General features: G+C 37.0%; 1 protein-coding gene and 1 long non-coding RNA gene across 2 annotated transcripts; both read left to right on the top strand.

Annotated features, from left to right (window-relative positions):
• The first annotated feature begins 3,122 nt into the window (after positions 1 to 3,122).
• On the top strand, positions 3,123 to 4,398 carry LOC144554730 (uncharacterized). Its single transcript, XR_013511720.1, has 3 exons — positions 3,123 to 3,344; positions 3,448 to 3,512; positions 4,163 to 4,398. It is a non-coding gene; the product is annotated as an uncharacterized LOC144554730 (long non-coding RNA).
• A 3,543-nt stretch (positions 4,399 to 7,941) lies between these two features.
• On the top strand, positions 7,942 to 12,053 carry LOC144554487 (uncharacterized). The gene is made up of 4 exons (XM_078302803.1): positions 7,942 to 8,099; positions 8,580 to 8,642; positions 9,630 to 11,909; positions 11,996 to 12,053. Exons 1-4 carry the CDS (start codon positions 7,942 to 7,944, stop codon positions 12,051 to 12,053), a joined length of 2,559 nt encoding a protein of 852 aa, XP_078158929.1.
• The last annotated feature ends 317 nt before the right edge of the window (positions 12,054 to 12,370 follow it).

The raw sequence follows: 12,370 nt of genomic DNA, 5'->3' as shown, positions 1-12,370 counted from the left end.
AGTAACGACGACCTCCTTTTGCAAAGCGTCCAATTTTAGCGGGTCTATCACTTTCAAATTAATCGCATTGAAGAAAAAACAAAGCTTTGTAATGGTTTGCTGAATGAACTTTGGTAAAATTTCCCAAATTGCAACATGAATCATGTGTCATTAAAACATGACAGTCGTGGAATTTCAGACCAATCAATTTCATGTCCTTCATCGATACCAGCTTCTTAATATTCGAAAAATATCCTAATGGAATTTAATACTAATCATCTGATTAGTCGTTGGCGATAATCAAACCGTCAAGGAATTTTCCGATTAATCGACCGATTTTTTCCGATTGTGCCTGATTATTCCCTATTATTTCTAATTAATCGCTTAGCGGTACCATGTCCGTCCGACGAGCGCATACCGTTATTTACAACACTACATAGAATCATATATCCCTTCATGAGGCTCGAGACTTTCTTCTGTTTCATCTATTTCCAAATTATCTATTTATCTACAAAAAAAATATAATACTTACAAATTAGATTAAAGTGCACTACAATTTAAATTGTTATCTACATTTACTAGAAAATTTAAAAACAATAGTTGAACAAAAATTAAGTAATTAAGTAATTTTCAGAATCTGTGACTAATATCCATGTGAACAAAAATAAGATGCTAAGTACAAGTACAAGTACGATATCTCAATAATTTTAAAGATCTCAGATCCGGCCTTCTTGTGCGCAGAAATCAAACCAATTCAATACAGAGAGAGAGTATTAATTAATCAAAATGGCGCTGGAAGAAGGCCTTTTATATAAGCAAAACCCTATAATAACATTTCTACATGGATTTTTAGGTATAAATCCGTGTAACTCAAGGCTTTCTACCACTACAGCAAAATGACTTATCTGCAACCGGTAGTTGGAACCGGTCTGGTCGCCGGACGCAGAAGACCCTCAAAAAATAAAAATAAAAATAAAAAAAGGAGCGGGGACGGATTTGGCCCAAAGCCTTCTGGGACGGGTGCCCACACCTTCTGGGACCGATTTGGCCCGGTTCCAGGAGGGTCCCCTGAAATACGTGCCACCTCTTCTCCTCTCCTACGTTTTGTGTTAGGTTTTCCGAAAAAAAACAAAAAACAAAAAAAGGAAAAGATCAGCGCCGCCTCCTCTTCGTTCGACCATCGACGCACGCCTCTCTGCTCGACCACCGGCCACCTCCTCTCCACTCGACCACCGATCGCCTCCTCTCTTCTCCTCTCCGTTTGACCACCGATCACCTCCTCTCTTCTCCTCTCCGCGCACTCGGCCACCGATTCAACTTTCCTTCCTTAGCTGTGCCTGTGCGCCCCTCAAAGCCTGACCTCTATTGCTGCTCCTCAAGCTTGATTCACCCCCTCTTTCTTCTTTCTTTCATCCTTCTTAGCTCGATTCCAGGTAAGAAATTGTTAATATCCATGAGATCAACTCTATTAATGTAAGACTAGTCGAAAAATAAATTATGGTTGTAGTTGGATGGGAGCTTTCTTGTATCCTAACTAGGACTGTAAACGAGCTGGGCCTTAGCTCGGCTCGTTTATTTTGGTTCGAGCCTGGACCAAGGTCATCCGAGCCAAAACGCCTGGCTTAGCTTGTGACAAGTCAGCCCAAGCTAGCTCGCAAGCTGACGAGCTGGCTCGCTGGGCTTTATTGGGCTACTATTATACAAATTCAAAAATAAAAAAATAAGAAATCTCATTCAAAAAATTTAAGAAATTATCCAGCAGACACATCTTCAAGCAACTAAAGCCCATATCCTTTCTTCCCAAACCGAAAATAAATCAATTTTGCATAATTGCGCCTTTGAAAATGAGACTGGACTTAAAATTATACAGGACTAAACCCTAAATTCACTATAGCTTAACGAACCGAGCTGGCCCGGTCAGAGCTGACCCCTGGCTCAGCTCGTTTATTTTGGCCCGAGCCTGAGCCGAGCTGGCTCGTTAACAGCTCGGTCCACTACCGAGCGAGCTGTTAGTGAGCAAGCTAGAGGTGAGTCACGAGCGAGCCACGAGCCGCAAGCTTTTTTGACAGCCCTAATCCTAACTTAGAGATGTTAAGTTGTAGCAGGCTCTTGTTAAGAAGCTTTTGGACTTTCAATCAATGAACATCAAATTGATTGATTAGCTTCAGCTCACCCAGATATGATTATATATTAAAATCAAATTGAATACCAAGCGGGAAAATGTCACCTTTGAGCTTCTATATTGATTTTCATTCTTTTTTAAATATTTTGGTAGGAAGTATTTCATCGAGACTGGTCACACTTGGTTCAATTGAGATATTTAATGCGCACGAGTGGCTGCCTTCAAAACCGATTGTATACTTCAGTTGTAAAGGAGAAAACAAGACTATATTGCCTGATGTGAAGGACACTGATTTCTTGTATAGTTTCAAGGGTCAAGAATCTTGGCAGGTTAGTTGTCATTTATTTATTTTTTTAGTGATTAACAAAGCATATTACTATGTTAAATGCCTTGTAGCATTTTTGTAGGTACGTACCATGATTTTACTGTGATTTTAGTTTTTTTTACCACATCTAGCTCGAACTAGAGGATAGAATAGTAATTTTTTTGTAACATGGTGATGGTACCAGTATGGAGCAGTATATCTTGAATGGTGTACGAGTACGACATAATGTGCCCATAGACCCGCATGCATGTATTTTCAAGTCCCTCCTGCTAGACTTGATCATTAGCCTTTTTTAAGTCTTTTCTGCATGTTTAATGCTGCACCATTGAATTGAAACTAAATTGGACTAAAGTTTGCAGTGGCAATTGAAGTTTTTTATAATTTTCGAGAAAAGTTTATTTCTGACCCCCGTACTATTAAAATTTAAACCTGATTCAATCAAGTCTCCGTACTTCTTTTTCTTTTTGTTTACTTGTGTCCGTTCGTCTTTGGTTTATTGTAGTCCTGTTATTAAGCTGTTAACATCATTAGGCAATTCAATCTATTGCTTCCAAAATTGTTAGGCTGCATGACATGATTAATGATTTTTTATTGTCCATCTGTCCTTTGGACTTTGCAAAATATTTTCTATTATTCTAAAGAAGACAGAGATGTGTATATTTTTTACATTATCGAATTAGGTAGGTTGTAGTGAATGTGTATTTTATTTAGAAAATAAAATGATAGGTCAACTTTACATTTGACATAGTGGACAAACAAAAATATACATATGACATAGTTAAATGTTTATAGTTTTTTTTTCTTTTTTAATCTTTCTTTTAGATTGGGCAACAGCAGCCATGGCTAAGGAAGCATTAGAAGGAGACTGCATCTAAGCTTCATCTGACCTACTCTCATCATACTGATCTTACTTTTAAGGTATCACATAGCAAACAAAAATATATTACTTTTTTATATTTTTAGAAGGATCAAGTCTGATGCCATTTCTTAAAAAAATATTTTTGGTTTTGATTGGTTTTAGGAGGTGTGTTCATATTTATTTATGATGAATAGAGTCAATAGCCGAGACTTGCGCTCAATTAATTGGTAAGTATAAAATTTTTGGATTAACTGTAGCTTGATTAATTGTGTCCATCTGTCTTTTCAAATATCTGAAACTGATTACAATGTGTATGTTGGGTACATAATTGGCATATTACACAATCACCTATGGACCTATTATTAATATAGTATTATTTTATAATCCAACTAAACCGAAATTGACTGGTAATTTACTTACTTGGAGGCCTTCTGGCTGGTATCTGATATTCGAGGTTCATTGATGCTTTGAAAAAGAGAAAGTCATGTGGTACGAGAGTAGCGTACCTGAGTGGCATGTTACTATTGGGTCGCTGTTTTCACCGAAATAATCAAAAATAGTGTATGCACTACCAATGATTTGTGTATACTGCCAATTTTCACTAGTTTTCAAATATCACCATACAAGGAATGTATATATGTGACAAAATATAATAACAGACCTAATAATACAAAGGATTACCGACTAAAATATGTTTCGTAGGTTAGTAGATGGAAAATCTCAAATACTTGAACATTAAATATAAGATAAGATAAAAAAATGCTTTTGCTGGTGCCATGGAATTATTGGATGGTTAACTATATGACTTCTTTTATTTATATTACACTTACATTCCTCATGCTGTTATTTTGACTTTTGATGGTTTGATGTCTTGCAGTCATTTTGAAACTTATGGAGAGATCACAGATCTTTACATGCCGAAAGTAAGAAGATACCAACTGATTTGTTCTTTTATTAGGCCATATACTAATTTCTAATGTTTATCTCACTTTTATCCATATTGAAATTTTATTTACTATTCAAGTGTATTCTATGTACATGACTGTATACGTGAATATTCCAGTATCTAAACAGCAGACAGTTTGATATTTATTTTAGTTGAAGCAAAAAGTATATTTGATTGCATCGGTCAATACTTATTATTGTGTTGTTTGATATTTGATGTGAATTGTCTCATAGTTGCTTGTGAGTTGTTTGTGAATTACGTTTCTTACCAATTGAGGCTGGAGAAAAATATATGAACAGAATGGGTTTAATATTATATTTTTTTTCTACATTTTGTACCAATTGGGAAAAACAAAAACAGTAAAAAATATCCAAAAAATAAATGACCTTCTGCGACCGATTTCGGGCTATATTAAGTTGGTTTGAAAACCGTTGTTTTCAGTAAATTTCTGCAGCATTGAAAACAGCGGTTTTCAAACCAGCTTATTAATAAATACTAAAAAAATTCCAAAAAATGTAAAATTTGGTCTCCAAGTAGATTATATAGATTAAACATCTAACGGTTTAAATTTGTTGTTTGGACATCACATAGCTAAATATAGCCCCGGCAGCACTTGGGTAGAACTGCTACCAGCAGCAATTTAGTCGGACTCTATATATATATATATATATATATAGAGTAAGGCTTGGGTGCTATGGATAGCATAGAGGGCCACCGTGCTACGGCTCAATATTCGAGTTTTCAAAATCCAAACGGTCGATCCGAACCGTTCATTGTTTAATCCATATTGAAATGTGCTTGGAGATCAAATTTTACATTTTTTGGAATTTTTTTGCTATTTATTAAGATGGTTTGAAATCGCTGTTTTTCAGTGGAGCAGAATTTTAATAAATACAGCGATTTTGAAACCATCTTAATAAATAGCAAAAAAAATCCAAGAAATGTAAAATTTGATCTCCAAGCACATTTCAATATGGATTAAACAATGAGCAAAGTTATGCTATGAAAATGGGCCTGGGTTGAAAGATGTATATTTTTGCAAGTATGGGCCCATAAATAAGTGGGCTAAGATGGAGTTGAGATCATAATGGATCTTGAGAGTTGGGACCAATCAAATCAAATAATTGCTTGGTTTAAAAAAAAAAATTGCTTATTATAAAAAAATTCTTTATTATATTCTCCATCCATTGCCAATTTTAATGTAATGTTATTATTTAATTGTATTTATTTTATCCTTGTCTGACATACAATTATAATTACTTTATCTATTATAATGTATCGCAATGGGAATTCATATCACCTAAGGTAACAGAATATCTTTGTTTAGATCTGGACCGTCCGATCAGAATCTGCACTAACATGGACTCATGCATTCCATTTTGAACTAGATTAATCCGAATTCTGATCAAACGGTCCGGATATCTACACAGAAATTTTTTTTGTTACCTCATAGGATAAGAATTCACATGGGGAGGAGAGGAAGGTTCCACCTTATCATAAAAGCAAAAGAAATGAATACAAACAAAAGTGATGAGGTTGTATATATTTATCTATCTGTAGATCGATTACTAGTACAGTATACCTAGCTAGTTGCATGCATTTGAATTTGTCCATTGTCCAGCCAGCCTGTACTTGCTACTTAACAGTTAACACCCCCACCTCTTCATCTCAGCCGTCCATTCCCCTCTTTCCTATTCCCCATTCTTTCCCAGTGCAAGTGGTGCATTATTATTAAATGACAATAGAATGTACATTGGGGAAGGTAACTAGGAAAGTGTACACGAAATAAAGGTTGAGAAAGAATCTGATACTGATCCATGCGCATGGTGTATATCCCTCCCCTCCATTTCCTTAAAACAGGACAAATCCTGTTGTGGTTTAATCACACTATTTTGACAATATAATAGAAATATTCATCCAGTACTATCAAAACCGGAGAGAGAGGAATGAGAATTTGAATGCCGACCATTTTTGTATTTTTTTTTTTTTTTACTCTTTTTAACTTCCACCATGATCACCGCAACTAACACGTGGTCGCTTCGTCGCTGCTTCCAGATCAGTCATCACTTTTTTCCACGTCATCAACTTTATATGTAAATTCATAATTTTAGTATATAATCGTACTTTTGACTGACATCAAATCTCTAAATATAATTCCGCGAATCGGATTCCGCGTATTGTAAACTATACCAATTTATAGTAATAAAAAATTTTACGGTCATGTACTTCATTCAATACTTGCACATGCTTAGGTAATAAATACGCCACCTCAATCTCATCATCACCGATGAGAAAGGGGAGGTAGCACAATTGGCTAGGAAAATGTCCTAGAGTTGTTATACCCAAAGGTCGAGAGTTCGATTCCCCCTCACGAACCTTGGTAGCTACTACCAAGTTTTCAAAAAAAAATCTCATCATCATCGAACAGAGTAGGCTCTTCGGGCATCGAATCGAATTTTACATCCAATGAACTTTAGGACCGTCCAATCACTACATCAGAACATAATTTCTGCGACCGGTATCAGAGACCGGGCACTACGCCGGTCGCAGATAATTATTTTCCGTCGAAAAAAGAAAAATTTAACCAAGAAACGGCGAGGAGGGACTTTCTGCGACCGGTATCAGCGACCGGCGCCCTCTCCGGTCGCTGAAGTTTTTTCGTAAAAAAAAAAAAAGAAGGCGCGCCTTCTTCTCCCCGCGCCAGAACCCTAACCCGGCCCGCTCGCCAGCCTCCTCTCTGGTCTCCCGTCGTCGCCCGCCTAAAGCCTCGCCATACTCCTCTCTGTCTCTCCGTCTCTCCCATTTCAGTGCTTGATTACCCTTCTCTTCCTCTCTGCGAAAAAGGAGCAACCACCTATCTGATAGGGTGGCAGTCGCCTCCGCCGGTGCCAGCTGTCGCCTCCGCCTCTGCCTTTGCGAAGAAGAAGGATTGCGCCTCTACTGTAGCAAGGTATAGTAGCTCTTTTCACTCTGATTTTGATCCTAATTTGAGCATTTGATTGAATGTCGTTGCAACGCAAATTGAATGTCGTTGGTTCTGATTTTGAGGGTAAAATGACATGTTTTGTCACTGGTTAGCACATCTGGTTAGCACAACTTAACCCGTAAGAACAGATACTAGTTGACTTGGATACATCCTACATAGTATTGAGGCTTAAGTTGTATCTTCAAATTAATTGGTTGCATAATTCTCTTTCATACAAATAGATGAAGAACCGAAAATATTATATTGGACATTGGGACTGCTAATTATGTCTATCATGCTAATATTAATTAATAAACCCTAAAAGCTTCTCTGGTTTGAACTCATAGCTTTTATCTGGACATTTTTATAAATAAAAAATAACATGGGCATTTTGTATGTTTCTATTTATTCATGGATTTAAAAAAAGTAAGTGAAATTAGCTGCCCGATGGAGTGAAATTATAAGTCGTTGAAATGTTAAATGTTTGATATTTTGGCAAATGATCTCGTATGAATTTCCAATTTTGAAGTTACCTTTGAGTCTTAGCTAAGGTTGTTTTAATCTCTTCTAATCCCCTAATACAACTTTGATAGGGACCAAATTGTAAAGTTTTTGCTTTCAATACCCTAATACCCATGTAATTATGATGTAAGCATGCAAAGCAACTAAACTATGCATGATAGAGATATTAATTACACGTGCCAGTTAGCCATTGAAAAGGTTATTTCCCATTTTTGGGTTGATAATGGATGGAACTGAGCAAAATCCAAAGGTGAACAGTGAGATGAAGGCCTTCCATTTTTTTGAATTAGCCCTCAGACTTTGTGTAATCCCTCTAACTTTGGCCTCTCTTGTGGTGATGACCTCAAACAACCAAACAAGTGATATGTATGGCACTGTGAAGTAATATCAATTTATAAATTCTAATACATGACTTCACATCAATTTTCATAGTTTGCATTTGACTATCCGATCAAATTCAACCAATCATATCAATTTGGATTGTAATTTGATTTTGCTTGATCAGACGCTCAAATAATAGTTATTTGTTTAAAACAAATTTTTTTGGAAAATAATAGTTCAAAACAATAGTCAAAACTTTTCAAATAATTTAAAAGGTTAGTAACATTAATTTAGCATTCAAATAATTTATTGTCATGACAACAATTAATTTAAGCTAGTTGGGGTTTTTTGAATTTTAGATGTAATTTTATGAGCCTAGATATGGTATATTTTTTTTTTATCACCATATTATTGTGTTACTTATAATGTAATTAGAATGTATGTTTTATGTCTAGAGAGAAGTTTCTATTAAGTAAGTTGTCAAGTTATAGTTATGCATAACATAGTTGCATTTTAATCAATTAAGTGTTGAATTAACAGGTGCATAAGGAAAAAGGCCCAAAGAGAGGTACAGGAAGAAGCAAAAGAATTGCTTGTAGTCAGGCAAGTTTTCTTTCTCTTAATGAAATTGTAGTTAATTATATTATTAATTCGTTAGTTATTAGTATAGTACTGTTTTATGATCCAACAAAACCGGAACATTTAGTATGCCTTTTAGGTTCATACCCGTTCAAAATTAATCCAATAGGGATTAATTTTGAATAGTCCCCATTTTGGGACTGCTTTTTGAATGCTTTGTCTCATTTAGGATGTGAAGAAATATTTGTGGATTTAGTATTTAAGAAAGATTCGGTATCATTTTCCCTTGTTGTTCCTACGAGTACGTATTGAAATATGTCCAAAAAGATATGTTTCTAACGCGTACTCGGGGAACTAAGGGGAAATGCTGCCGAATTTTTCTTAAATACTAAATCCACAAACATTTCTTCACTACTGAGGCATAGCATTCAAAGAGTGGGATAGGATTGTACACCGGCCATTTGTAAGTCCCAAAAGACTAACCACTTGGACCTATTTATATTTAATGTCATTATTTCATTGAAGTGTCAGAATATAAGGAAAGCATAACTTCAAGTTCAGTTTTGACCTCGTGTGCATTTAATTTTATGTAGATCTAATCAAGGCAAGTCAAGGTAAGGCACGGCAAACGAAGCGTCATCTCTCTCTATCTGGTACGTATGTTTAAATTCATAGTTTATGTAGTGTAGATGCCGCTTGTATGGCTGTATACAAGTCCTGTTGCATGGATGATGCAACAATTGATTGTGATTTCTTCCATGACTTGCTTTAGAGGGTCCGTTATCAATTGATGATATCTGGAGGGTCTAAAGTATAGATCTGGACTTTCTTTTCGTTTGAGTCAAAATTGTTGTTTGAATGGTAAAGTAATAGAATCTCTTGTTATTTTAAATTGAATAAACTAAGGTGTAGTTAGAAAACATAAGCAATGAAGAATGTCATCTAATCTTTGTTGCATTTAGGTCATGTGCATACAATGTCTTAATTATAAATGTGTTTGTCATGATTAAGAGAAATGGAGGCTGATCGTAGTTGGATGTACGGTCCTCGTTACGTGAACAAGCGAATGAATCCCACATTTGTTAAGGGTGTTGAGGGGTTTTTAGAATATGCATTTGGTATTCAAGAAAATATAATTAGTGGTGATCGCATTAGGTGTCCATGTCTCAAGTGTGGGTGTACCCGATGGTTGGATAAGGAGACTATCGGAAAACACCTGATGAAATCGGGGTTTCGACCTTTTTATCAGAATTGGTTCATGCATGGTGAGCAATATAGCCAAGTGGAACAGAGCCAACCCGAACAGAGCCAATCCGAGCAGAGCCAACCCGAGGTGGAGTCGCCAAATGCTATGGTGGACATGCTTCTTGATGCTGCAGGTCCGTCTTTTGAATGGACTGCGGACGAACCTCCGAATCAACAAGCTCAAGAGTTTTATAACATGATGAAAGCGGCAGATGAGCCGCTATGGGATGGTTGTGATAAGGAACATACTGTCCTTGCATGTGTTACTGAACTCCTCAGCATTAAAGCCGACTGCGGCATAACCAAGGAGGGATTCAATCGCATCGTATCGGCCGTGAAGAAGTGGCTTCCGAAAGAGAATAGGTTGCCTCCAAATCAATATCAATGCAAGAAATTGGTGAAAGGGTTGGGATTAAGCCACATGAAGATCCATGCTTGTCCGAATGATTGCATGTTATACTACGGTGATGATAATATTTCTAAAGAGCAGTGTGATGTCTGTGGACATAATCGTTTCAAGCAAGGCAACCAGCAAAACACAACGAAACGTTTGCCGTATAAAGAAGTGCGGTATCTTCCAATCGGTCCGAGATTGCTAAGGCTCTTTTTGACTTCTACAACCGCTGAACAAATGCGTTGGCATAAAGAAGGAAAGTGGGAAAAGGAAGGAGTCATGGTTCATCCTGCTGATGGTGAATCATGGAAAGAGTTCGATCGTCTGAACCCAGATTTTGCAGCAGACCCTAGAAATGTCCGTCTTGGATTTTGTTCAGATGGTTTCTCTCCTTTCAATATGGGAGGTCGGTCTTACAGCAATTGGCCGGTATTTCTAGTCGTTTATAACTTTCCTCCAGCTCTGGTGATGCGTGACAACAATATATTCCTGTCTCTGTTGATACCAGGGCCCAATAGTCCCACTAGAAGCATAGACATCTACTTGCAGCCTCTCGTGGATGAGTTGAATAAATTGTGGAAGGATGGAGTCCTAGCATACGATAAATTTAGGAAACAAAATTTCACAATGAAGGCTGCCTTAATGGGGACTATTAGTGATTATCCGGCATTAAGTATGCTCTCAGGATGGTCGACGAAGGGAAAACTAGGTTGTCATGTATGCATGGAAGACACAAAGGCTTTCCAACTTAAGGAGGGAGGAAAGATCTCATACTTTGATAATCACAGACGGATGTTGCCCTGTGATCATGAATTTCGATTTGAAAGAGATGCATTCAAGAAGGACACAATCGAGACTGATGGTCCCCCTCGATGCTTGAGTGGGCAAGAATTGTTTGATCAGGTCTCTTTGTTGGAGCAAGTCACATTTGGAACCAAAAATAAGAAGAACATTCCTGGTTTTGGTGAGACGCACAATTGGAAGAAGAGAAGTATATTTTGGGAGTTGCCATATTGGAAAGATCATCTGGTACGACACCACATAGATGTTATGCACCTAGAAATGAATTTTTTTAAAAATGTATTCTTCACATTACTCGATGTTAAAGGAAAGACAAAAGATAATGCAAAGGCTCATCTCGATATGGCACAGCTATGTAGTCGTCCGCACTTGGAGCTGACGGTCAATGATAAGGGCAACATGGTAAAGCCACACGCAACTTACTGCTTGGACAAAAAACAGAGACAAGAAGTTTGCGAATGGGTTAGGAATTTGAAGTTTCCCGATGGGTATGCCTCTAATCTGTCGAATATCGTGTCTGTTGATGATGCTTCATTCGGTGGGATGAAAAGTCATGACTGTCATATTTTTATGGAGCGGTTGTTACCTACAGCATTTCGAGATTTCCTTCCTAACCCAATATGGGAGGCATTAACAGAGGTTAGTAATTTTTTTAGAGAGCTATGCGCTCGGGAATTGGATCCGGTTTATATTGAGAAGCTTGAGAGGAATATTATTGTCACAATGTGCAAGTTGGAGAAAATATTTCCGCCAGGCTTTTTTGACTCAATGGAACATTTAATTGTTCACATCGCTTACGAAGCACGAGTTTGTGGTCCCGTCTCATTTCGTTGGATGTATAAATTTGAAAGGTTGGCATTCTATTATTCGTAGTATATTCATTTTGATGTTATATATCATTTCAGATATATTTCATTTTTGAACTATGATATTGTAGATGCATAGGGCGTTTGAAAAGAAAGGTGACCAATAAGGCAAAAGTCGAGGCAATTTGACGTATTCCAATTTCCACGGTCTATTTGAAAGGTTGTTCATCTTTTGTTTACTCTTTGGCATATTGTAGGCAATTTGACGCTGAAATTAGAGAAAAAAAGCCAACAATAAGCGCATCAGGTCTCGATAGAACTCGTTCGAAAGAGTTTGGTATGTGGATACGTAAATTGGCGCTCAGTGGTAAGATTGCAGATTCAAGAATCGCTGAGATTGCACGTGGGCCAGTCACACGACGAGTTCAACGTTACAACATGTACAATGTGAACGGTTTTCGGTTTCATACTGAGTCATACGGGATAAACAAGAAAACAACAAATTA

The sequence above is a fragment of the Carex rostrata genome, chromosome 5 (genome assembly GCF_964058835.1).
Source record: "Carex rostrata chromosome 5, lpCarRost1.2, whole genome shotgun sequence".
Taxonomy (NCBI): Eukaryota; Viridiplantae; Streptophyta; class Magnoliopsida; order Poales; family Cyperaceae; genus Carex; species Carex rostrata.
Note: the sequence above shows the minus strand (reverse complement) of the source record. Positions and strands in the feature narration are given on the sequence as shown.